At 46.8% G+C, this 26,497-nt stretch overlaps 1 protein-coding gene across 2 annotated transcripts in view; it reads left to right on the forward strand.

Moving 5' to 3' along the window:
- The first annotated feature begins 475 nt into the window (after positions 1–475).
- LOC143961290 (uncharacterized) overlaps positions 476–26,497 on the forward strand; it is a 35,613-nt gene continuing 9,591 nt past the window's right edge. For both annotated transcript variants that reach the window (XM_077470542.1, XM_077470543.1), the window contains exons 1-2: positions 476–616; positions 22,069–22,299. In XM_077470542.1, the coding sequence (XP_077326668.1) occupies positions 571–616; positions 22,069–22,299 (277 nt within the window). In that variant the 5' untranslated portion in view covers positions 476–570. The remainder of the gene's footprint in view (positions 617–22,068; positions 22,300–26,497) is intronic.

A 26,497-nucleotide genomic window follows, 5' to 3' on the forward strand; every position in this document is an offset into this window, starting at 1 on the left:
GTGGTTAAGTGGTTAACGTCCATGTGCGTGTAAAGGCGGGTGTCCCAATACTTTTGGTAATATAGTGTGTCTTAAGTTTGGAGACTGAGGAAATACACTTGTAAAAAAGGTCTCTGTGGATTCCACGGTGCCCGGTGCTCAGTAGGTAGACACCCTTGCAGGAAGCAGGGTACATGACCTGTGTTCGGATAAGGTTCTCTTTATAGACATGAAAGGTGCAATATAAAGACTTTGTATCCACGATTAGTTCTGGGCAATAAAACACATCATAAAAAATAAATAAATAAAGAGCATTTTCCTGTTCCTTGTCAGATTATTAACTTTTACTGTATCTTTTGCCCAGAGATTATGACAACTCAGCTCTTTAGAAGCTGAAAGTAAAAAAGCAAAGAAAAAACAAAAACTTCCTTTTCCCTATTATTAACAATGTAAAATTTACATAATATTTACATGAGAAGATAATAAAATAAGCTTTAAGTATCAGCAGTGACCGAGCTGGAAAAAGACTTCAGAAGATTCTTGTGGGTGAACCTCGGTCCTTCTATCAGTCCTTCTCCCGGGTCTATTGCCATGAAGACCAACCAAGTATTACTCCTTCTTCTGATAGGAACAGCTGGTAAGTGTTCTAGATCTGACGAGGAAGTTCAATAGCCAGTAGCCTTGCGTCGTATATTTGGTGCGTCGGACCACCATACAAACGGTTTTCCCGATAAGAATTGAGTCCGTCGGACAGATTTGAACCATGTTCTATTTCTAGGTCCGTCTGATTTTTTTAAATGAAAAATGATTGGATTAGCCCACACACGATCGCATTGTCCGATGGACTGATTCTGTGGGATCTAGTCTGCAGGAACGTCCGGTCGTGTGTACGCGGCATTAGTCTATAAGTGACGTCATGTTGTTCTCTCCCACCTTCATGTACTTATTTTTTTTTTTGTGTTGACTTGAATTGCATGAGGTTAATATTGTTCTGTAGTCATAGGCATGCACAGGGGGGTGTGCCTGGGCACACCCTAATCACTATGTGCGGTGTGTAGACTTCCATACCTCCCAACTTTTTGAGATGGGAATGAGGGACACCTATCAGCAAATGTATGCAGGCATAGGTCACACCCCTTGCCACACCCCCTTAAAGGAGAATTGTACAAAAAAAACAAGATTGGTTAAACCCACGAGTGCTTTTTTTTACCACTACTATTCCTTTTAGTGATGGACGAACTTCCGACGGGACGTTTCGCGAACGCGAAACGCGAACGGGCACAAACGTTCGCGAAAACGACCGTTCGCCGCGGGCTCCATTGACTTCAATGGGAGGCGAATTTCGCAAACCTTTAGGTCGAATTTGCGGCCACGGGGTAATTATTAGGGGGTAGCACGTAGTCCCACCACCTGGACAATAGCATAATACATGTATGAGGTGAATTTGGGATCGATAACTACAAGCATTTTTTTTTTATTTGGGAAATTGTTCTGACAATTCAGGACTATGGAGCTAATGAAGGCAATGGAGGAGAGGGAAGGTCAGGGACCAGGGTAGGCAAACAAGAGGGTGCAGGAGATACAGAGCACTGACAGCAGCACCGTAATACAGAGCACTGACATCAGCACCGTGACATACAGCGCTGAAAGCAGCTCCGTGACATACAGCGCTGACAGCAGCTCCGTGACATACAGCGCTGACAGCAGCTCCGTGACATACAGCGCTGACAGCAGCTCCGTGACATACAGCGCTGACAGCAGCACCGTAAGCAGCCCCAGGAGGAAGTCAGCACAGCACAGGGATGGTGTGATCCCCTCATAATAAGAACCCCCAGGAGGAAGTCAGCACAGCACAGGGATGGTGGGAGCCCCTCATAATAAGAACACCCAGGAGGAAGTCAGCACAGCACAGGGATGGTGGGAACCCCTCATAATAAGCAGCCCCAGTAGAAATATGACACCGCTCAACCTCTTCAAAGAGGAGGGTAGGGGCATATAGTACGGTGTGCTTTTTTGGGTCAGGGAAGTGAGCCAAATGAATTAAGAAGGTCTGTGTGCTTGATTCCAAAAATTGTTTATAGACATATACATGGTCTACTGATCACATGTGTTGAATTCCTCCGAGATCCATGCCTCATTCATTTTTAGAAATGTGAGGTAGTTAACACTGTGGTGAGCTAGGCGAGTACGCTTATCGGTCACAATCCCCCCTGCTGCGCTGAACGTCCTTTCGGACAGGACACTGGATGAGGGGCAAGCCAACAGTTCGATTGCAAATTGGGCAAGCTCTGGCCAGAGGTCAAGCCTGCCCACCCAGTAGTCTAGGGGTTCATCACTCCTCAGAGCGTCCACATCGGCCGTTAACCCAATGTAGTCGGACACCTGACGGTCTAGGCGTTCCCTGATGCTGGATCCGGATGACACCTGTCGATGGGTCGGCTGAAAGAATGACCTCATATCCGAAGTCACCAACACATCTTCAAACCGGCCTCTTCTTGCAGGCGCTGTTGGATTGGTACCCGCAAATCCTTCTCTGGGAGTGGGAATTGCTCCTCTGCCAGCGCACGCAAAAGCAGAATGCAGCATTTCTCGAAGCAAGGCCTGGAAGTGCTGCATTCTGACAGCCCTCTGCGACGGCGGTAACATTTCCGCCATTTTGTGTTTGTACCGGGGGTCTAAGTACGTTGCCACCCAGTACTGGTCCTTGACCCTCATGCTTTTTATACGGGGGTCCCTATTAAAACACTGGAGCATGAAGGCCCCCATTTGCACTAAAGTGGAAGCGGTGTGGTGGCCTGGCTCCTGCTCATCATCCAGGATAATGTCGTCCTCTTCATTCTCCTCTCCCCATCCTCGCACAACAGGGATCCCAGAAAGGTTTAAAGCATGCTCTTCTTGCTCCTGCTCATCCGCCCCGGCACCATCCTCCTCTGACTCCTCATCAGACTCCTGTTGTTGACTTGTCTCAGATAGAGTAGCCCCCCCTGGGAATTCATCCAGCATTGCGACTTCCTCATCTTCCCGCTCCTGCTCCTCCACAGCCTGATCAATGACACGACGCAATGCACGCTCCAGAAAGAAGGCATAGGGTACCATGTCACTGATGGCGCCATGGCTGCGACTGACCAGTTTGGTGATCTCCTCAAATGGCCGCAGAAGTCTGCATGTGTCGCGCATGAGCAGCCACTGGCGCGGTGAAAAAAAACCCAGCTCCCCAGAACCGTTTCTTTCGCAGAGTTCATACAGGTAGACGTTAACTGCACGTTTCTGCTGGAGCAGCCTATCAAGCATATAGAAGGTTGAGTTCCATCGCGTCGGGCAATAGCAAATAAGACGTCTGACCGGCAGATGGTGTCGCCGCTGAATGTCAGCAAGGCGAGCCATGGCCGTGTAAGATCTTCTGAAATGGGCCGAGATTTTCCTTGCCTGCCGCAAGATGTCCTGGACCCCAGGGTATTTGACAAGGAATCGCTGCACGACCAAGTTTAAGACGTGTGCCATGCACGGCACGTGCGTGATTTTGCCCTGTTTCAATGCGCTAAGCAGATTGGCACCGTTGTCACACACCACTTTACCAACTGTCAAATTGAGCGGTGTTAGCCACTCATCTGCCTGTGAACGCAAAGCTGAAAGGAGTGCCGGGCCAGTGTGGCTCTTTGCTTCCAGGCACAACAGACGCAGCACGGCATGGCAACGTCTCACCTGGCATGTGGAATAGGTTCTGGGGAGCTTGGGCGGTGCAGTGGAAGAGACGCTAGCAGCGGAAAAGGAGGAGGCAGCTGAGGAGGAGAGGGAGGAGGATGGAGTAGGAGGAGGAGAAGAAGAGTCAGGCCTGCATGCAATCCGTGGCGGTAAAACCAAATCTACACGGGTGCCACGGGTTACATGCTTGACGGCCGTCAGAAGGTTCACCCAGTGGGCAGTAAAACTGATATACCTTCCCTGCCCGTGTTTGCTAGACCACGTGTCTGTGGTCAGATGTATCTTGGCACCGACACTGTGTGCCAGAGATACATTCACTTGCCGCTGAACATGGCCATATAGCTCTGGGATGCCCTTCTCTGAGAAATACTTCCTTCCTGGGACCTTCCATTGTGGTGTTCCAATGGCCACAAATTTGCGAAAGGCCTCCGAGTCCACCAGTTTATATGGCAGTAGTTGGCGGGCTATGAGTTCTGACAAGCCAGCCGCCAACCGTTGGGCAAGAGGGTTATCCGGCGTCATCATTTTTTTACGCTCAAACATTAGGCCCACGGAAGCCTGCCTTTTTGCAGAAAAATGTGAGCTTGGCGTGATGGAAGGTGGAGTGGAGGACAATTGTGAGGAGAGAGGAGAAGGAGAAGTAGAAGACGAGGCTGGACGGTGAGAGCCTGCAGTGTGGCTTTGTGTGTTCCGTTGCTCCCACTGGGCTCGGTGATGGCTGCTCATGTGCCTTCTTAAGGCGGTCGTCCCTAGGTGAGTATTGGGCTTACCGCGACTAACGCGTTGACTGCAAAGATTGCAGATGGCAACGCTATTGTCAGCAGCGGACACGTTAAAAAAAGCCCACACTGCGGAGCCATGTGCCGGTGTCCTGGGAGCGCCAGATGTGACCGTACATGGTCGATGACTCGCTCCTGATACATTTGCAGTCTGCTTTGTCCCTGCTGTGCAATGTAAGTCATTGCTGCTTCTCCTCCCTATCTGCTGGTCCATATCTCCCTCTGAACTCCCCTCCTCTTCCTCTCTTGTGGGCACCCACGTGACATCACTAGACACGTCATCATCAACGTCACCTTCCCCACCGCTATAAGTAGAGTAGGCAGCAACACCGGGGACCAACCTCCTCCTTGGGCTGATCTGGGTACTGGCGTCAGACTGCTGAGTAGCGCTTGTTGCTACCTCCTCTTCCTGATCCAATACCAAGAGTGGCTGCGCATCAGAAATGTCCTCTTGATATGGATCGGAAAATAATTCCAGTGACTCAAGCGGAAGGTATGTGGTGGTGGTGGTGGTGGTCGTGTTGTTGGTGGTAGTGTCTTTGGGGGTGCACATAGCAGAGAGTGAAGAAGAGGGTGCAGATCGAGAGGATGAGGAGGGTGCAGAAGAGTAAGGCTGAGCGAGCCACTCAACCAAGTCTGGTGCATCCTTTAAAGTAATTGAACGCACCTTCTGCAACTTCCCACTTTGGCTCAAGCCTGTTGCTCCTGCCCTACCCCTACCACCCCTGCGGAAGGGCCTGCCTCTTCCTCTGCATGTCATTTTTTAAATGACCCTGTGACAAAACTCTTAGTCCCTATACCGCTGAAGGACTGCTGCAGTATAGGTGAGCGGTCAGCAGTGGTGCACGTCAACCCTATCTATTGTGGACCTATAGCGGTCCTTACAGAACAGCAGACTGTACCGCACTCAAGCCTATGTACCGTAGCACCCTATACCAAGTTACCAGTCCTTATAAGAACTTTTGTGGACCAAGCAGGTTGTGTATTAGTGTTTAGCAGACTGTACGTCAGTCCCTATACCGCTGAAGGACTGCTGCAGTATAGGGCAGCGGTCAGCAGTGGTGCACGTCAACCCTATCTATTGTGGACCTATAGCGGTCCTTACAGAACAGCAGACTGTACCGCACTCAAGCCTATGTACCGTAGCACCCTATACCAAGTTACCAGTCCTTATAAGAACTTTTGTGGACCAAGCAGGTTGTGTATTAGTGTTTAGCAGACTGTACGTCAGTCCCTATACCGCTGAAGGACTGCTGCAGTATAGGGCAGCGGTCAGCAGTGGTGCACGTCAACCCTATCTATTGTGGACCGATAGCGGTCCTTACAGAACAGCAGACTGTACCGCACTCAAGCCTATGTACCGTAGCACCCTATACCAAGTTACCAGTCCTTATAAGAACTTTTGTGGAACAAGCAGGTTGTGTGTTAGTGATTAGCAGACTGTACGTCAGTCCCTATACCAATGAAGGACTGCTGCAGTATAGGGCAGCGGTCAGCAGTAGTGCACGGCAACCCTATGTATTGTGGACCGATAGCGGTCCTTACAGAACAGCAGACTGTAACGCACTCAGGCCTATGTACCGTAGCACCCTATACCAAGTTACCAGTCCTTATAAGAACTTTTGTGGACCAAGCAGGTTGTGTGTTAGTGATTAGCAGACTGTACGTCAGTCCCTATACCAATGAAGGACTGCTGCAGTATAGGGCAGCGGTCAGCAGTAGTGCACGGCAACCCTATGTATTGTGGACCGATAGCGGTCCTTACAGAACAGCAGACTGTACTGCACTCAGGCCTATGTACCGTAGCACCCTATACCAAGTTACCAGTCCTTATAAAAACTTTTGTGGACCAAGCAGGTTGTGTGTTAGTGTTTAGCAGACTGTGCGTCAGTCCCTATACCGCTGAAGGACTGCTGCAGTATAGGGCAGCGGTCAGCAGTAGTGCACGGCAACCCTATGTATTGTGGACCGATAGCGGTCCTTACAGAACAGCAGACTGTAACGCACTCAGGCCTATGTACCGTAGCACCCTATACCAAGTTACCAGTCCTTATAAGAACTTTTGTGGACCAAGCAGGTTGTGTGTTAGTGATTAGCAGACTGTACGTCAGTCCCTATACCAATGAAGGACTGCTGCAGTATAGGGCAGCGGTCAGCAGTAGTGCACGGCAACCCTATGTATTGTGGACCGATAGCGGTCCTTACAGAACAGCAGACTGTAACGCACTCAGGCCTATGTACCGTAGCACCCTATACCAAGTTACCAGTCCTTATAAGAACTTTTGTGGACCAAGCAGGTTGTGTGTTAGTGATTAGCAGACTGTACGTCAGTCCCTATACCAATGAAGGACTGCTGCAGTATAGGGCAGCGGTCAGCAGTAGTGCACGGCAACCCTATGTATTGTGGACCGATAGCGGTCCTTACAGAACAGCAGACTGTACTGCACTCAGGCCTATGTACCGTAGCACCCTATACCAAGTTACCAGTCCTTATAAAAACTTTTGTGGACCAAGCAGGTTGTGTGTTAGTGTTTAGCAGACTGTGCGTCAGTCCCTATACCGCTGAAGGACTGCTGCAGTATAGGGCAGCGGTCAGCAGTAGTGCACGGCAACCCTATGTATTGTGGACCGATAGCGGTCCTTACAGAACAGCAGACTGTACTGCACTCAGGCCTATGTACCGTAGCACCCTATACCAAGTTACCAGTCCTTATAAAAACTTTTGTGGACCAAGCAGGTTGTGTGTTAGTGTTTAGCAGACTGTGCGTCAGTCCCTATACCGCTGAAGGACTGCTGCAGTATAGGGCAGCGGTCAGCAGTAGTGCACGGCAACCCTATGTATTGTGGACCGATAGCGGTCCTTACAGAACAGCAGACTGTAACGCACTCAGGCCTATGTACCGTAGCACCCTATACCAAGTTACCAGTCCTTATAAGAACTTTTGTGGACCAAGCAGGTTGTGTGTTAGTGATTAGCAGACTGTACGTCAGTCCCTATACCAATGAAGGACTGCTGCAGTATAGGGCAGCGGTCAGCAGTAGTGCACGGCAACCCTATGTATTGTGGACCGATAGCGGTCCTTACAGAACAGCAGACTGTAACGCACTCAGGCCTATGTACCGTAGCACCCTATACCAAGTTACCAGTCCTTATAAGAACTTTTGTGGACCAAGCAGGTTGTGTGTTAGTGATTAGCAGACTGTACGTCAGTCCCTATACCAATGAAGGACTGCTGCAGTATAGGGCAGCGGTCAGCAGTAGTGCACGGCAACCCTATGTATTGTGGACCGATAGCGGTCCTTACAGAACAGCAGACTGTAACGCACTCAGGCCTATGTACCGTAGCACCCTATACCAAGTTACCAGTCCTTATAAGAACTTTTGTGGACCAAGCAGGTTGTGTGTTAGTGATTAGCAGACTGTACGTCAGTCCCTATACCAATGAAGGACTGCTGCAGTATAGGGCAGCGGTCAGCAGTAGTGCACGGCAACCCTATGTATTGTGGACCGATAGCGGTCCTTACAGAACAGCAGACTGTAACGCACTCAGGCCTATGTACCGTAGCACCCTATACCAAGTTACCAGTCCTTATAAGAACTTTTGTGGACCAAGCAGGTTGTGTGTTAGTGATTAGCAGACTGTACGTCAGTCCCTATACCAATGAAGGACTGCTGCAGTATAGGGCAGCGGTCAGCAGTAGTGCACGGCAACCCTATGTATTGTGGACCGATAGCGGTCCTTACAGAACAGCAGACTGTAACGCACTCAGGCCTATGTACCGTAGCACCCTATACCAAGTTACCAGTCCTTATAAGAACTTTTGTGGACCAAGCAGGTTGTGTGTTAGTGATTAGCAGACTGTACGTCAGTCCCTATACCAATGAAGGACTGCTGCAGTATAGGGCAGCGGTCAGCAGTAGTGCACGGCAACCCTATGTATTGTGGACCGATAGCGGTCCTTACAGAACAGCAGACTGTACTGCACTCAGGCCTATGTACCGTAGCACCCTATACCAAGTTACCAGTCCTTATAAAAACTTTTGTGGACCAAGCAGGTTGTGTGTTAGTGTTTAGCAGACTGTGCGTCAGTCCCTATACCGCTGAAGGACTGCTGCAGTATAGGGCAGCGGTCAGCAGTAGTGCACGGCAACCCTATGTATTGTGGACCGATAGCGGTCCTTACAGAACAGCAGACTGTAACGCACTCAGGCCTATGTACCGTAGCACCCTATACCAAGTTACCAGTCCTTATAAGAACTTTTGTGGACCAAGCAGGTTGTGTGTTAGTGATTAGCAGACTGTACGTCAGTCCCTATACCAATGAAGGACTGCTGCAGTATAGGGCAGCGGTCAGCAGTAGTGCACGGCAACCCTATGTATTGTGGACCGATAGCGGTCCTTACAGAACAGCAGACTGTAACGCACTCAGGCCTATGTACCGTAGCACCCTATACCAAGTTACCAGTCCTTATAAGAACTTTTGTGGACCAAGCAGGTTGTGTGTTAGTGATTAGCAGACTGTACGTCAGTCCCTATACCAATGAAGGACTGCTGCAGTATAGGGCAGCGGTCAGCAGTAGTGCACGGCAACCCTATGTATTGTGGACCGATAGCGGTCCTTACAGAACAGCAGACTGTAACGCACTCAGGCCTATGTACCGTAGCACCCTATACCAAGTTACCAGTCCTTATAAGAACTTTTGTGGACCAAGCAGGTTGTGTGTTAGTGATTAGCAGACTGTACGTCAGTCCCTATACCAATGAAGGACTGCTGCAGTATAGGGCAGCGGTCAGCAGTAGTGCACGGCAACCCTATGTATTGTGGACCGATAGCGGTCCTTACAGAACAGCAGACTGTACTGCACTCAGGCCTATGTACCGTAGCACCCTATACCAAGTTACCAGTCCTTATAAAAACTTTTGTGGACCAAGCAGGTTGTGTGTTAGTGTTTAGCAGACTGTGCGTCAGTCCCTATACCGCTGAAGGACTGCTGCAGTATAGGGCAGCGGTCAGCAGTAGTGCACGGCAACCCTATGTATTGTGGACCGATAGCGGTCCTTACAGAACAGCAGACTGTAACGCACTCAGGCCTATGTACCGTAGCACCCTATACCAAGTTACCAGTCCTTATAAGAACTTTTGTGGACCAAGCAGGTTGTGTGTTAGTGATTAGCAGACTGTACGTCAGTCCCTATACCAATGAAGGACTGCTGCAGTATAGGGCAGCGGTCAGCAGTAGTGCACGGCAACCCTATGTATTGTGGACCGATAGCGGTCCTTACAGAACAGCAGACTGTAACGCACTCAGGCCTATGTACCGTAGCACCCTATACCAAGTTACCAGTCCTTATAAGAACTTTTGTGGACCAAGCAGGTTGTGTGTTAGTGATTAGCAGACTGTACGTCAGTCCCTATACCAATGAAGGACTGCTGCAGTATAGGGCAGCGGTCAGCAGTAGTGCACGGCAACCCTATGTATTGTGGACCGATAGCGGTCCTTACAGAACAGCAGACTGTAACGCACTCAGGCCTATGTACCGTAGCACCCTATACCAAGTTACCAGTCCTTATAAGAACTTTTGTGGACCAAGCAGGTTGTGTGTTAGTGATTAGCAGACTGTACGTCAGTCCCTATACCAATGAAGGACTGCTGCAGTATAGGGCAGCGGTCAGCAGTAGTGCACGGCAACCCTATGTATTGTGGACCGATAGCGGTCCTTACAGAACAGCAGACTGTACCGCACCCAAGCCTATGTACCGTAGCACCCTAGACAGACCAAGTTACCAGTCCTGATAAAGAGCTTTGTGGAACAAGTGAGTTGTGAATGATTAGCAGACTGCAGCAGAAGGGCAGCAGTCAAGTATAATATTCTTTCTATATTTGGAAGAAAGAATATTATACGTGTACAAGCCTATTACCGTACCACTGATACCAGTCCTGAAAAGAACCTTTGTGGAACTAATAGTAACAGCAAGTCTTTAAAATTATCCTCACTGCCTGACACACTGCTTCCTGCCTGTCCCTATACAAATTGGCAAAAAAGAGTAGGCTGGAACGATTAGCTGGAACAGCTCTTTTGTGGACCTGATAGTAACAGCTAATGATGATGATGATGATGATGATGAAGAAAGACTAATCTGGCTGAGCTGTCCCTAAAATAGCAGCATACAGCGCTCTGTCCCTTTATCTAAACTGACAAAAGAAACTCAGGCTGCTGACCTAACACCTATACCAGTCCTGAAAAGAACTTTTGTGTACCAAATAGCTAGTGTTTTCTCTGTCCCTACTCCACACAGGATCCTTTCCCTACAGTGACAGAAGAAAGAATGTAAAATGGCCACCGGATCGGGTGTATTTATAGGTTAGGGGGAATGTCCAAGTGTCCATGAGCTGTCATGTCTCAATTGGTTGTCCTGTAACACATGATAAACGTGTCACGAAAGGTTAAAGTTCTTGTATACATTAAACACGTAAGTCCGCCGGGGCGAACGACGGAAAAAGGCGTTCGAACCCGCGGACGGCGAAAGTCGGAAATTCGCCGCGAAACGACCGCCGGGCGAACCGTTCGGCCATCACTAATTCCTTTATATTTGCTTTTGGAATTTACAAATGCAGCAATTTAGATTTCAGATGAAAGGTTTAGCGCTGAGAAACACTTTTTGATAGATGAAAAATGTATTTTATATACAACTATATAGATCAGACCAAAATGAGGAGGAATGAGGGACAGAGGGACATTCATTCAAATCAGGGACAGTCCCTCAAAATCAGGGACAGTTGGGAGCTATGGATTCCCCCTACTGCCTGGGCTTCCCCCTTTGTTGGCCCCCCACCTGCCCCGCAGTGCTGTTGGCTTCCCTTCTCTTCTTCCAGCTTCTATGGGGGGGTGATTTAGGATGCCGGGGAAGGGGCTAGTAAATATGTAATTTATCAGCCCCTTCCTTTTCTAAATGAACACAGTGAACATTCACCCACTGTGTTCATTCATAACTGAAGCCTAGTAAACTGTGTTTACTAGGCTTCAGATTGTGAATGAGCAGGAAGCCGCTCAGCACAGAGCCCTTCCCATTCATGCACTGTCCCATGTAGCTGAGGCTGCAGGGAAAGGAATGTGTGTTGGGGTGCACACCCTAATGCAACAGGCTGCGCACACCTAAGTCTGTAGTATGCTGACATCTAGTGGCAGTTTTTGGCCACTACAGCTTGTTTATTTTTGTGATTTTTGGTTTCTTCCTCCATCTACCCTCCTGTTAAAGTGTTACTAAATCCACAGCAGTAAAATCAGTCTGTATATGCAGTAAAGCATGCTTGTTATACTCACAGTGGAACCTAAGGAGTTAATCCTCCGCATTGTGTAAAAAGGCTGTTTGATCCTTTTTTCTCTGATCCACCCCTTCTTCCACAGTCCCCAATCCATTTCTTGATAAGACAGAGCCTTTGGAGTCATTGTGCACATGCTCAGTTTGGTGTGTATTGTTAGAGAGCATGTGATCAGCACAGGGGCAATCAGCACTGTCTGAACAGAGGGTCAGGGGTCCTGCAGCCTCATAGGACAGTCAGAGGAGAATGAAAACTCCTCCTACAAGCTTTAACCAGACAATGAAAGTCGTCACAAGACTGCTATATACTGCTGAAAGGTTTTATTTACTAAATAATTACATTTCCATGTTCTGTGTCCTATGGGAGACCAGATATAGTGAGTGCAGAGGCCTGGGTTTAGTAACACTTTAAAGCGGGAGTCCACCGGGACTCCGCGTTTTTTTTTTTTTTTAAAAGCCAGCAGCTACTAATACTGCAGCTGCTGACTTTTAAATAGTGACACTTACCTGTCCAGCGCGCCCGCGATGTCGGCACCCGAAGCCGATCGCTCGCTCGTCTGGCGGGTCCTGCCGCCGCCATCTTGGGTATGGGAATCAGGAAATGGAGCCTTTCGGGTTCATTTCCCGGTTCCCTACTGCGCATGCGCGAGCCGCGCGGCACAATCCGGACGGTCCCCGCTGCCTCTGGGAGCTGTGTGTTTCCCAGCAGGCAGCGGGGCACTTGCTGAAGGGGGCGGGCGCTTGCGGAAAGGGGCGTAACGTACGCCCCTTTCCGCAGAGAGCTAGCCCGGAAGTGGGTGCAGTTACCTGGATTATCCAGGTAACTGCACCCCCCTCCCCCTGAAAGGTGCCGATTGTGGCGCCGGAGGGGGGGGGGGATTCCGATGAGCGGAGGTCCATTTTAGGGTGGACCTCCGCTTTAAGTGCTAGTTAGTTGAGTCCTAGCTAGACCCTCCCTTCTTCCATGTTCCTTCAGTCAGTGTTAGTTAATGGCAGAAACAATGTTTAGAAAAGTCATATGTATTTATTTAAAAAATGTTAAAGTGTATATTAGGGCTCATGCACATAGGACGTTTTAAAAATGGCAGCACCATATCCGCATTTTTGCATTAGCGTTATTGCGCGTTTTCCTGCATTTTTTGCCGTTAGTGTTCTCTGGGCTTTTTATTTAATTGAAAAAACTCTATAATGTTAAAACGCCTAAAAAATTCAAACGCGGCTAAACGCTTTTAGACGCATTTTTGGGGCGTTTTTCATTTTTACTGCACCTGGAAGCACAAGGCTGTCATTTTTTTCTATTGCCCCTAACACCTCTGACAGTTTATGTGTGCATGGACTCATAGGCTAACATAGAGGGGCTTTTAGAGGCAGTTAAACAAAAAAAAAAACACGCCCTGAACAGCCGCTGTAAGATTGTCCTGTGTGGATGATCCCTAAACCCAGGAATAAAAATGTAAAGCTCTATGCACTGTAGACATGTCACTGGAGAAGTGATCGAGGGGGTGTACATCTCACCTAGGTTGCTACACAGTGTGAGATGGTAAATCCAGGATGGATCAGTTTCTCAGCAGCGATATGCTGCTGAGTTGTTATTTAATTTTGCCGGGCCTGGGTTTATATGGAATGGCAGGTAGGTTTGGTAGAGGGACCTGTCATTCCACATCCCCCGATCCAGTTCTGGGTTTGGGATCAGGTGAGCTTGGATCCTAATTAGCCTGGGAAGCTAAAGGCACTGCAGGGTCTGCAGGTGGTTGCTCTCAGCCAGGGAATGAACAATCTGTGTGTTGAAGGAAGCTGCAAGCACAGCCACTGCTGGAGCTAAAACTCACCCTGCGATATCCAGGCGAAAGACGCTGTGTTTGTAAGTGTCAGATAGGTGAGCAGAACCTGTTAGTAAGCGCCCAGCCGGGCTAGGACTTTTATTTTTGTTGTACTTAGAAAGCACGGTGTTGCTGTATATTTTGTTTGCTGGACTGTTTGTACCACGAATAAACGCCAAGATCTGCTTTATAAATTCCAAGTCTGCTGTGAACTGTGTCCAAACACACCCTACCCCGGGAAGATCCCTTACAATTGGTGGAGGTAGCGGGCAACGCGGTTGCTAGGGGCAACGGTGTGGACAGACTTGGCTACAGCTGCTGATGTCCTGGGTGAAAGCTGCAACTACACTCCAAGAACAGTCCAGCAACATGGAGGAGATGCTGAAGCAGTTTATGCAAGTGAGTTTGCAACAACAGCAGGCTCAGACAGAGGTCAATAGACGACATGAACAGTCCATGGCTGCACAACAACAACTTATCGAGCACCTGATAGCAAATCGAGAGGCGCCTGTGGTGATGGGAGCCGCTCCAGAGATTTTTTTTGGGAGAAGGACTGTGCAGAAAGCGCTGCAAAAGATGACTGCTGAGGACGATGTTGAAGCCTATCTAACAGTATTTGAGCGCGTGGCTGAGCGAGAGAAGTTACCAGCCGCTGAGTGGGCAGAGGTAATTGCGCCCTATTTAACAGGTGAACCTCAAAAGGCCTACTATGACCTCAGTGAGCAAGAGGTTAAGGACTATACTCGGCTAAAAGAGGAGATACTTGCCCGACTAGGAGTTACTACTGCAGTCCGTGCCCGGAGGGTACGCAACTGGAGCTACAGTCTGGACAAATCAGCGAGGTCCCAGATGTATGACCTAATCCATTTGGCAAGAAAGTGGTTGGAGCCAGACACTTCTACTCCTGCACAAATCCTAGAGAAGGTCGTGATGGATCGCTACCTCCGAGCACTTCCTACTGACCTGCAACGCTGGGTGGGACAAGGTGATCCTAAGAATGCCAACGAACTTGTCAACCTTGTGGAGAGGTTCCAGGCGACTGAGGACTACCTCCGTGATGTTCCTGCAGAATCTTCACCTCCCCGGAGCGCCAGATCTGTGCCGTCAGCTGGTAAGAGACTTCCATCTATTGGGGGAGTGTGGAGGGGTGCTGATGGAGGGAAAAGGGCTCAAGTGGTGTCTCAGGGACAAAAGACTGGTGATGGTCCCGGGTGGCTAAGGGGCTCTGAAAAGGACTCCTTGCCAAAGAGACCAGGCCCTATCCAGTGTTGGAAATGCCATGAGGCGGGACACGTGTCGGCCCATTGCCCTCTTACCTCTGAACCCATGGAATGTGACGCTAGCCGGCGTCAGTCGCTATTTGCGGAACCATCTTGTGCTGCAGTTCCTGGACTAGAGACTGAACCGCAAATCTGCGACATCACAATCAATGACTTTCCTGTTAAAGCGTTAATGGACTCAGGAAGCCTCGTAACCTTGGTGCATGCTAGCCTGGTGACTGGGGACTTAGAGTCTAAAAAGCATATGAGTGTTGTGTGTATACATGGTGATACAAAAGTGTACCCTATAGTGCTGGCTAAAGTCGGGACTGAACAAGGCACAGTACAATATGAAGTGGGTGTGGTTAAAAACCTCATGCATAATGTAATATTGGGGCGCGATTTTCCTTTATTCTGGGCTCTCTGGGAAAAAAGAAAAATCCCCAAAAGGAGTGAGGATACCTCTAAGGGGGTTGCCTTGTCCACTGTGAATGATAAAAGTGTACAGGATGAAAATGATTGTTTTCCTTTGCAGGTCCTGGCTGGGGAGGAGGAGGCTCCTCCCACTGAGCAAAATATACTAGACTTAGAGGTGTCTAGCGATAATTTTGGGGCTGCACAATTACAGGACCCCACTCTCAAAAATGCGAGAGAGCAGGTTGCTGTTATGAACGGGGTACCTCAGGAACCAGATGCTGAAAAAAGATTTCCACATTTTTCGGTGACTAATGATCTTTTCTATAGAGTCAATAAGGTTAAGGATGAGATTGTGGAACAGCTTCTGGTACCTAAGCCGTACCGGCGTCAGGTGCTTGACATGGCACATAACCATGTTCTTGGGGGACACTTGGGGACTGACAAAACGCGAGAGAGGGTTCTCCAGAGGTTTTTTTGGCCGGCCATATATGATGACATTAAAAAATACTGTGAGTCGTGCCCCACATGTCAGGTTAGTGCCCCAGTGTCACATTTTCGCAGTCCTTTGGTTTCGCTCCCTATTATAGAGGTGCCTTTTGAGCGTATTGCCATGGATTTAGTGGGTCCCATTGTAAAGTCAGCTAGAGGACACCAGTATATTTTGGTAGTCCTGGATTATGCGACCCGCTATCCTGAGGCTGTACCCTTAAGAAACACTGCATCTAAAACAATTGCACGTGAGTTGTTTTATATGTTCTCTAGGACTGGGATCCCCAAAGAAATCCTAACTGACCAAGGTACGCCATTTATGTCGAAAGTAATGAAGGAATTATGCAGACTATTTAAAATCTCACACATCCGTACCTCTGTATACCACCCCCAGACGGACGGATTGGTGGAGAGATTTAATAAAACTTTGAAACATATGTTGAAGAAAGTGGTGGCAAAAGATGGGCGTGACTGGGATCATTTATTACCCTACCTCATGTTTGCTATTAGGGAGGTGCCCCAAGCGTCCACAGGGTTCTCACCATTCGAGTTGGTCTATGGTCATCACCCTAGGGGTCTACTAGACATTGCAAAAGAGACATGGGAGAATGAGTCCACCCCATACAAGAGTGTTATTGAGCATGTAGCACAAATGCAGGACCGTATAGCCACTGTAATGCCCCTGGTAAGGGAACACCTCCAGAGGGCTCAAGAGGCCCAAAGTAGAATTTACAACCGGTCCGCAAGAATCAGGACATTCAACCCAGGCGATAGGGTCCTTATACTAGTCCCCACTGTTGAGAGTAAATTCTTGGCGAAGTGGCAAGGTCCCTATGAAATTGTTGAAAAGGTCAGTGAGGTGAACTACAAGGTGCACCAACCAGGTAGAAGGAAGCCTTTCCAAGTTTATCACATAAACTTGATCAAGCCCTGGAAAGACAGGGAATCCTTGGTGGCGACAAATACTGTTAATAATTTGTCACCACCAATCCCTCCAGTCAAGGTAGGTGATACTCTATCAGTGTCACAGAAACAGGAGGCTCAGAAATTTTTACAGAAAAACAAAAACAAGTTCTCTGACCTCCCAGGGCGTACACACCTCATCCATCATCACATTGAAACTGAGCCTAGAAGCAGAGTAAACCTTAAGCCCTATAGGATACCTGAGGCACGTAGGGAAGCCGTATCTGCCGAGGTAAAACGTATGCTTGCTCTGGGGGTAATTGAGGTGTCACAGAGTGAATGGTCCAGCCCAATTGTGCTAATCCCAAAGCCCAATGGAACTTGGAGGTTCTGTAACGATTTCAGAAAGTTGAATGAGATCTCCAAGTTCGATGCGTATCCTATGCCCAGGGTAGATGAGTTGATTGAGAAGTTGGGTAACGCCAGGTACATAACCACCCTCGATCTCACAAAGGGCTACTGGCAGATTCCACTTTCTGGTGAGGCTAAAGAGAAAACTGCATTCTCCACCCCTGATGGGCTATTCCAGTATGTAGTGATGCCATTCGGGTTACATGGAGCGCCTGCAACTTTCCAGAGGTTGATGGACTTGATTCTGCGACCACATCGTGATTACTCAGCTGCCTACCTCGATGATGTGGTCATTTTTAGCCCTGATTGGGAAAGTCACCTCTGTAAGGTACAGGCCGTGTTGGATGCCATAAGTGATGCGGGGTTGACCATAAATGCCGAGAAGTGTGCTCTAGCCCTAGAAGAGGCCAAATATCTAGGCTACATTATTGGGAGAGGGTTGATTAAGCCACAGCTAAATAAAATTGAGGCAATACAGAATTGGCCTAGACCCCTGACAAAGAAACAGGTTAGAGCTTTCCTGGGTATTACGGGGTATTACCGTAGATTTGTGCCGAACTTTGCCTCAGTTGCTGCTCCACTAACTGACTTGACAAAGGGCGGAAAGACAGCAATGGTCACGTGGACCCCAGAGGCCGAGAAGGCTTTCCAAAGCCTTAAGTCTGCCTTGTGCCAACCACCTGTCTTAGTTACCCCCGATTTCAGGCGAGAATTTCTGGTCCAGACAGATGCCTCTAACACAGGCTTAGGTGCAGTACTCTCACAAGTAGTGAATGGTGAGGAGCATCCAGTGACGTACTTGAGTAGAAAACTAACCCCGGCCGAGAAAAATTATGCCATTGTGGAGCGAGAATGTTTGGCAGTAAAGTGGGCCCTAGAATCGTTAAAGTATTACTTGCTAGGCAGGAAATTCAAGTTGGTGACAGACCATGCCCCCCTAACATGGATGAAGTTAAACAAGGAGAGAAATGCAAGAGTGACTAGATGGTTTCTCTCCCTACAAAACTTTAATTTCACTGTGGAACACAGGCCAGGGAAATTACAGGCAAATGCTGACGCATTGTCAAGGGTAAGTTGTCTGTGGGGACAAAAGGCTCAGCCCTCCGGTCTGAAAAAGAGGGGGGGGATATGTAGACATGTCACTGGAGAAGTGATCGAGGGGGTGTACATCTCACCTAGGTTGAAAAAGTGTTTGCCCCCTTCCTCATTTCCTGTTCCTTTGCATGTTTGTCACACTTAAGTGTTTCGGAACATCAAACCAATTTAAACAATAGTCAAGGACAACACAAGTAAACACAAAATGCAATTTGTAAATGAAGGTGTTTATTATTAAAGGTGAAAAAAAATCCAAACCATCATGGCCCTGTGTGAAAAAGTGATTGCCCCCCTTGTTAAAACATACTGTAACTGTGGTTGTCCACACCTGAGTTCAATTTCTCTAGCCACACTCAGGCCTGATTATTGCCACACCTGTTCACAATCAAGGCATCACTTAAATAGGAGCTGCTTGACACAGTAAGGTCCACCAGAAGATCCTTAAAAGCTACACATCATGCCGAGACCCAAAGAAATTCAGGAACAATTGAGAAAGAAAGTAATTGAGATCTATCAGTCTGGAAAGGGTTATAAAGCCATTTCCAAAGCTTTGGGAATCCAGCGAACCACAGTGAGAGCCATTATCCACAAATGGCGAAGACATGGAACAGTGGTGAACCTTCCCAGGAGTGGCCGGCCGCCCAAAATTACCCCAAGAGCGCAGTGACGACTCATCCAAGAGGTCACAAAAGACCCCACAACAACGTCCAAGGAACTGCAGGCCTCATTTGCCTCAGTTAAGGTCAGCGTTCATGCCTCCACCATCAGGAAAAGACTGGGCAAAAGTGGCCTGCATGGCAGAGTTCCAAGGAGAAAACCACTGCTGAGCAAAAAGAACATCAAAGCTCGTCTCAATTTCTCCACAACACATCTTGATGATCCCCAAGACTTTTGGGACAACATTCTGTGGACCGATGAGACAAAAGTGGAACTCTTTGGAAGGTGTGTGTCCAAGTATATCTGGCGTAGAAGGAACACTGCATTTCATAAAAAGAACATTATACCAACAGTAAAATATGGTGGTGGTAGTGTGATGGTCTGGGGCTGTTTTGCTGCTTCAGGACCTGGAAGACTTGCCGTGATAAAAGGAACTATGAATTCTGCTGTCTACCAAGAGATCCTGAAGGAGAATGTCCGACCATCTGTTCGTGTACTCAAGCTGAAACGAACTTGGGTTCTGCAGCAGGACAATGATCCTAAACACACCAGCAAGTCCACCACCGAATGGCTGAAGAAAAACAAAATGAAGACTTTGGAGTGGCCTAGCCAAAGTCCTGACCTGAATCCTATTGAGATGTTGTGGTATGACCTTAAAAAGGCCGTTCATGCTCGAAAACCCTCTAATGTAACTGAATTAGGACAATTCTGCAAAGACGAGTGGGCCAAAATTCCTCCAGGACGCTGTAAAAGCCTCATTGCATGTTATTGCAAACGCTTGGTTGCAGTTGTTGCTGCTAAGGGTGGCCCAACCAGTTATTAGGTTTAGGGGGCAATCACTTTTTCACACAGGGCCATGATGGTTTGGATTTTTTTTCACCTTTAATAATAAACACCTTCATTTACAAATTGCATTTTGTGTTTACTTGTGTTGTCCTTGAATATTGTTTAAATTGGTTTGATGTTCCGAAACACTTAAGTGTGACAAACATGCAAAGGAACAGGAAATGAGGAAGGGGGCAAACACTTTTTCACACCACTGTATGTGTCCATACACACTACTTTTGGCTATTAGCATTTTTTGAGCTTCAGCGTCTAGGAGCAGAAAAAAAAAGTTTCTTGGAGTGTTTTTCCAGCAGAAACGCTGCTAAATTATATTAACGGCGTAGTTGAGCTTTTTTTTTTTTTCCTTCTACTACAGAAATGCCAATAAATTACTAACACTCCTAAACCACTTCTACAAAAAGCTATTATCAGTGTTTTTCTATCCAGTGATTTTTCCAGCATTTTTTTTACTTAAAAAAAAAAGAAGAAAAACTACTAGTGTGCATGGAACCTTAATGTAGATGTGGTGGCTTTATTAGCTTTCTTTCCTTAGACTTTTTCCTTTATTTTCACCTGGTGATCCTGCGATGCTCAGTCCTCATAAAGTGACTGTACTTTGGGCAGATGGCAAAGTCCATTAGGCAATTCTTTCAAGGCAAGAGTCCATTTCGGCAATAAATTCACAAGAGGCAACATAAGTTTTCTTAGATTCCATAAGTTGGAATTAACCCGCACAGGCAATACAGTCCATCACTGGCATTTGTACGTCCATGTGGGTCTCAAGGCTCCAGATCCTATTGGGAACCCTGACTAGGCTCCCATCACCCCCCGAAGAGCGGGTGATCACTCCGGTAGAGTAACAGCTACATTTTGGCAGTATTTTCCCTGGAAGATCACTAGGGCATTATATATTTTTTGACCTATAGGGGGCTGAGTTGATTACCTTGAGGACGTGAACACAGACAGGAAAAACCCATTAACCATTTTGGAGGCACCTGCCTCCATCTCTGTTTTATAAAAGCAGTCTAATCAGAGCTAGTGAGCCTTACAAATTGTACTCATCATGGAACGCTAATGACAGAAGACCCCAAGCCTAAAACCCACACTTCCATCCTGATCTGCTAATCATTAGCTGTGATAATCAATGGAAGCTTACGGGGTTGGTTGTCTTCCTAACCCAAAAACAATGCAGGAGGAAAAAGGAAATATAAGTAGCTGCATCATGTGGAGGATACATGTACTTGGCTAGTTGGCACCTCTTCCTTAAAGTTTGGACTGTGGACCTAGACCCTCCTATTACAATTGATCACTGTTGGTCTGTTTTTGCATGAAAATAGTACAGAACCTTCCTGGTTTCTGCTAAACATTGGCTGTCGGCAAAGTGTTAGCCCTTGTACACATGGTCGGACATTCCGACGGAAAATGTCTGATCGGACCATGTTGTTGGATAATCTGACCATGTGTGGGCTCCATCGGACTGTTTCCGTCGGAATATCCGACTGACAAGGTTTTAGAGCTGGGCTATAAAATTTTCCGACAACATGATCCGATCAGACTTTGTCCGATCGTTTGTAGAGAATTCCGATCGGACAAAGTACCACGCATGCTCAGATCAAATTCCTAGACCCAAGCTATTGGCTACTAGCCTGAACCTGGTCCTTTCGTAATGAAATAATGTCATCACGTTACGAAGGATCGGATTTTCCGACAACTTTGTCCGACCTTGTGTATGCAACACCAGTTTCGGACAAAATCCGTCGGACAAAATCTGACGGATTTTGTTGTCAGAATGTCCGACCGTGTGTACAAGGGCTTAGACCTTCTCATGTTACATTTAATGCCTCATACACACGACCTGAAAAGGTCAGACGGTCTTCCCGATGAAGTTCCGACCGATCGGACTTGCCGATCAAAGTCAGTTCGTTTTGAACGTGATGACGTACAACGGGACTAGGAAAGGAAGTTCAATAGCCAGTAGCCAATAGCTGCCCTTGCGTCGTATTTGGTCCGTCGGACCAGCACACAGACGAACGCTTTTACCAATAGAAATTGATTCCATCGGACAGATTTGAAACATGTTCTATTCTAGGTCTGTCTGAATTTTTGAAGAAGAAAGTCTAATGAAGCCCACACATGATTGTAATATCCGGCTGAATGATTCTGTAGGACCTTTTCTGCCAGAAAGTCCGGTCGTGTGTACGCGGCATAAGAGGATGTTTGGTATATCAGAGCAGAAAAGTTAGCAAACCTTTAGAAAACAACAAATGCCACTGTGTGTAATAAATCTTATATCTTCTTATAAATTCTAGTAGTATTAGAATGTGGTAGTTTTAGCTCTTTACTATTGGAAAAAAACATGGCACAAGCCGATATCTTCTGTCCGCCAATAAAATCTCTGTGTTCTTTCAGTACAAAAGGGAACGGCTGTAACTCCAACTTTTCTCCAAACCATAACCGGTATTGGAACAACTCTACCTACTCACACTGCCAAAGTGGATGTGCTTACATATAAGCCTACATCACCTGAAACTAAAGCAACTACAGCAATAAAATATGAAACCACTAATACACCCTCTACCACACCGCATACAACTATACCAGCGACCGCCACCGCCCCAGCAATCAAAACATCTACTATAGGTAAGTAGTAAGATGTCCCTCTCCAGTTATAAACAGTATTTGTATGGCTGTAAATTTGCGTAAAAAATAACTTTCGGCTATTTCACCAATAAAGTATGGTCCCTGGCCACAGACATTCAGCTTAATATTCTCCATGGCTGTAGAAGTGTGCATATGCAAGCTCCTAACTGATGCTAGCCCCTATGACAGTGATGGCAAATCTTTGCACCCCAGATGTTTTGGAACTACATTTCCCATGATGCTCTTGCACTCTGCAGTGTAGTTAAGGCTGCTTTCACACTGGGGCGGTATTCAGGCGTTACAGCGCTAAAAATAGCGCCTGTGTAGCGCCTGAAAAAAACCGGCCCCTTTCACTCCAGTGTGAAAGCCGGAGGGCTTTCACACTGAAGCGGTGCGCTGGCAGGACAGTGAAAAAAGTCCTGCTAGCCGCATCTTTGGAGCGGTGAAGGAGCGGTGTATTCACCGCTCCTAAACCGCTCCTACCCATTGAAATCAATGGGACAGCGCGGCAATACCGCCGGCAAAGCGCCGCTGCAGCGGCGCTTTGCGGGCGGTTTTAACCCTTTTTCGGCCGCTAGCGGGGGTTAAAACCACCCCGCTAGTGCCCGCAGACCGCCGATAAAACGACGGTAAAGCGCCGCTAAAAATAGCGCCGCTTTACCGCCGACGCCCGCACCGCCCCAGTGTGAAAGGGGCCTAAGCATCATGAGAAATGTAGTTCCAAAACATCTGGGGTGCCAAGCTACGCCAGCACTGCCCTATGGAATTGAGAATGAAGGGTTGCTCTATATCAGTGACCTCTTTTTATTGTACATGTCACAACAAACTATCCCACATTTAGTGAGGAAACTAGCAGAGATCAATCCTTCCGTGGTATTGGCGCGTTTACTTTAAAATACAACGTAATTAAAAACTGTAGTATGAGATATGCAATACCTTTGATACATATAAATACACAATATATAGGTAAAAAGTATTGGGACGCCTGCATTTACATGCACATGAACTTTAACCTCCCTGGCGTTATAATTTTGTCAGATTTTTGATGCTCAAAGCGGTACAATGTTTTGCATGGAAATTTGGCATTTTATATTGTAGGCCTGTAATTCTTAGGAATGGCATACTTAAATCTGTCCAAACAAGAGTCTAGTAGATATCCCGGATATGATAAAGTTTGAAACACTAAATCATAAATTATAATATAATAAATAACTATAAATAATCATAACAAATAATAATAATAATACAAATTATTCAATAATGTAATCAAATCAAAAACACAGAAATTTGCTGAGTTGCAGAATTGTCATTGTCATAACTTTCAGTGTTTGATGACGAATTTCCCCACAAATCACTAATTTATTATCACTGTTTTCTAGCTGGTCTAAAACTGCTTTTGATGTAAAGGGATGCTTTTTGGTTGCTATGGACAATCTCAAGTTTCCAGGCAGAAAGAACGGTATATATCATATAAAACTGCATGCAGGGCACCAGACAAACCACTAGGGGACAAAAGGGATGTGAAATAATTTCATACAGTTATGTAATCTGTAAGATTACAGTGCACTGTATGTAGTGTGTGTTTTAAACTTTTTGAATTTGGCGCCATTCTCCGTCCCTGTGCGTCACCTCGCTCGCAGGGAACGGAGCTCGGCACTGTGACAGATCAAGCGGAGACACAGCTTGTACACACAGCGGGGAGAAATCGCAGGATCCTGGGGACAAGGTAAGTAATTTTACCTGGATCCTGTGATGTGATCTCCAGTGTGGCTTGGGGGTTACCACTTTTGGTACTGAAAATTCCCCCCCCCAAGCCACACTCGGGAATACCGCTAAGGAGGTTAATGGCATCCCAGTCTGTAAGGTTCAATATTGAGTTGGCCCACCCTTTGCAGCTATAACAGCTTCAACTCTTCTGGGAAGGCCGTCCACAAGGTTTAGGAGTGTGTCTATAGGAATGTTTGACCATTCTTCCAGAAGAGCATTTGTGAGGTCAGGCACTCATGTGGACCAGAAGGCCTGGCTCGCAGTCTCTGCACTAATTCCTCCCAAAGGTGTTTTATCGGGTTGAGGTCAGGATTATGGTTTGGGGCTATTTTTCAGGGGTTGGGCCTGGTCCCTTAGTTCCAGTGAAGGGAATTCTTAAGGTGTCAGCATACCAAGACATTTTGGACAATTTCATGCTTCCAATTTGTGGGAACAGTTTTGGGATGGCCCCTTCCTGTACCAACATGACTGCACACCAGTGCACAAACAAGGTCCATAAAGACGTGGATGAGCGAGTTTGGAGTGGAGGAACTTGATGGCCTGCACAGAGTTCTGACCTCAACTCGATAGAACACCTTTGGGATACAATGCGTGGCATAATACTGAACTGGTAAAAAAGTGGTCCAAATTACTATTTACCAGTTCACTTTTGAATTCCAGAATATACAGTAGCCCCTCCAAAAGAGACCCCGGCTCCATGCCCACCAAGTGACCGCTGGTCTTCTAGTAGAATCTAGTTGGAATTCTACTTTTAACACTCCAGAAGGTTATGGGGCAAGAATTCATACCCCATTGCCATCATAGGCATAATAAGAAACTAGAATTCCTACAGTGCCTTGCAAAAGTATTCAACCCCCTTAGCATTTTTCATGTTTTGTTGCCTCACAACCTGGAATGAACATGGATTGTTTGAGGATTTGCATCATTTAATTTACAGAACATGCCCGCGACTTTGAAGATTTTTTTTTTTTATTGTGAAGCAAACAAATAGGACAAAATAACAGAAAAAGTCAATGTGCATAACTATTCACCCCACTAAAGTCAATACTTTGTAGACCCACCTTTTTTGCGGCTATCAAATCTCATGGATAAGTCTTTATGAGCTTGCCACACCTTACTACTGGGATTTTTGCCCATTCCTCCTTGCAAAACTGCTCCAGCTCCTTGGATGGTTTGCGCTCATGAACAGCAATCTTTAAGTCTGACCACAGATTTTCTATTGGATTGAGGTCTGGGCTTTGACTAGGCCATTCCAACACATTTACATGTTTCCCCTTAAACCTTTAGCAGTGTGTTCAGGGGCATTGTCCTACTGGAAGGCCAAAAAGATCAATTTTTGTCTCATCAGATCAGAGCACCTTCCTCCATACATTTTGGGAGTCTCCCACAGGCTTTTTTGCAAACTCAAAATGTGTCATTTTGTTTTTGATGAAAGTAATGGCTTTCTTCTTGCCACTCTGCCATAAAGCCCAGCTCTATGGAGCGTACGGCTTATTGTCGTCCTATGTACAGATACTCCAGTCTCTGCTGTGGAACTCTGCAGCTCCTCCAGGGTTACCTTAGGTCTCTATGCTGCCTGTCTGATTAATACCCTCATGGCCTGGTCTGTGAGTTTTGGTGTGTGGCCGTCTCTTGGCAGGTTTGCTGTTGTGCCATTTTCTTTCCGTTTGGTTATAATAGATTTGATGGTGCTCCTAGGGATCATCAAAGATTTGGATATTTTTTCATAACCTAACCCTGACTTGTACTTCTCAACAACATTGTCCCTTACTTGTTTGGAGAGTTCCTTGATCTTCATGGCAGTGTTCGGTTAGTGGGGCCTCTTGCTTAGGTTTTGCAGCCTCTGGGGCCTTTCAAAAAGGTGTGTGTATGTAATAACAGATCATGTGACTTGATGGACATAATTTCACTAACTATGTGACTTCTGAAGGTAATTGGTTGCACCAGAGCTTTTTATGGGCTTCATAACAAAGGGGGTGAATACATACGCACATGCCAATTATCAATTTTTATTTCAGAAAAATAGTTTTATGTATATATATTTTTCTAATTTTACTTCACCAACTTAGACTATTGTGTTCTTGATCCATCATATATAACTCAGATTAAAAAAGCATTGAACTAAAGGTGGTAATGTAACAAAATAGGTAAAAAGCCAAGGGGGGCGTGAATACTTTTGCAAGGCACTGTAGTTCTTTGAATAGCACCTAATGAGGAAATAGTCAACGTTCTTAGCAGAAGATGGTCCTGCATGTTTGTGTAACATTTCAATTGAAATGTAGTACTTTTTTTTCCTGGAAATGAGAACTAATTGAGCTTTCTGCCCTACAATAAAATCTTGGTATCCTTTGAATACAAACGGGAAAGGCTGTAATTTCATCTTTTCCCCAGACCACAACAGTTATTGGAACAGCCGTGCCTGCTAACACTG

Source organism: Lithobates pipiens, unplaced genomic scaffold, assembly GCF_037356315.1.
Source record: "Lithobates pipiens isolate NorthernLeopardFrog02 unplaced genomic scaffold, aLitPip1_a1.2 Scaffold_8, whole genome shotgun sequence".
NCBI lineage: Eukaryota > Metazoa > Chordata > Amphibia > Anura > Ranidae > Lithobates > Lithobates pipiens.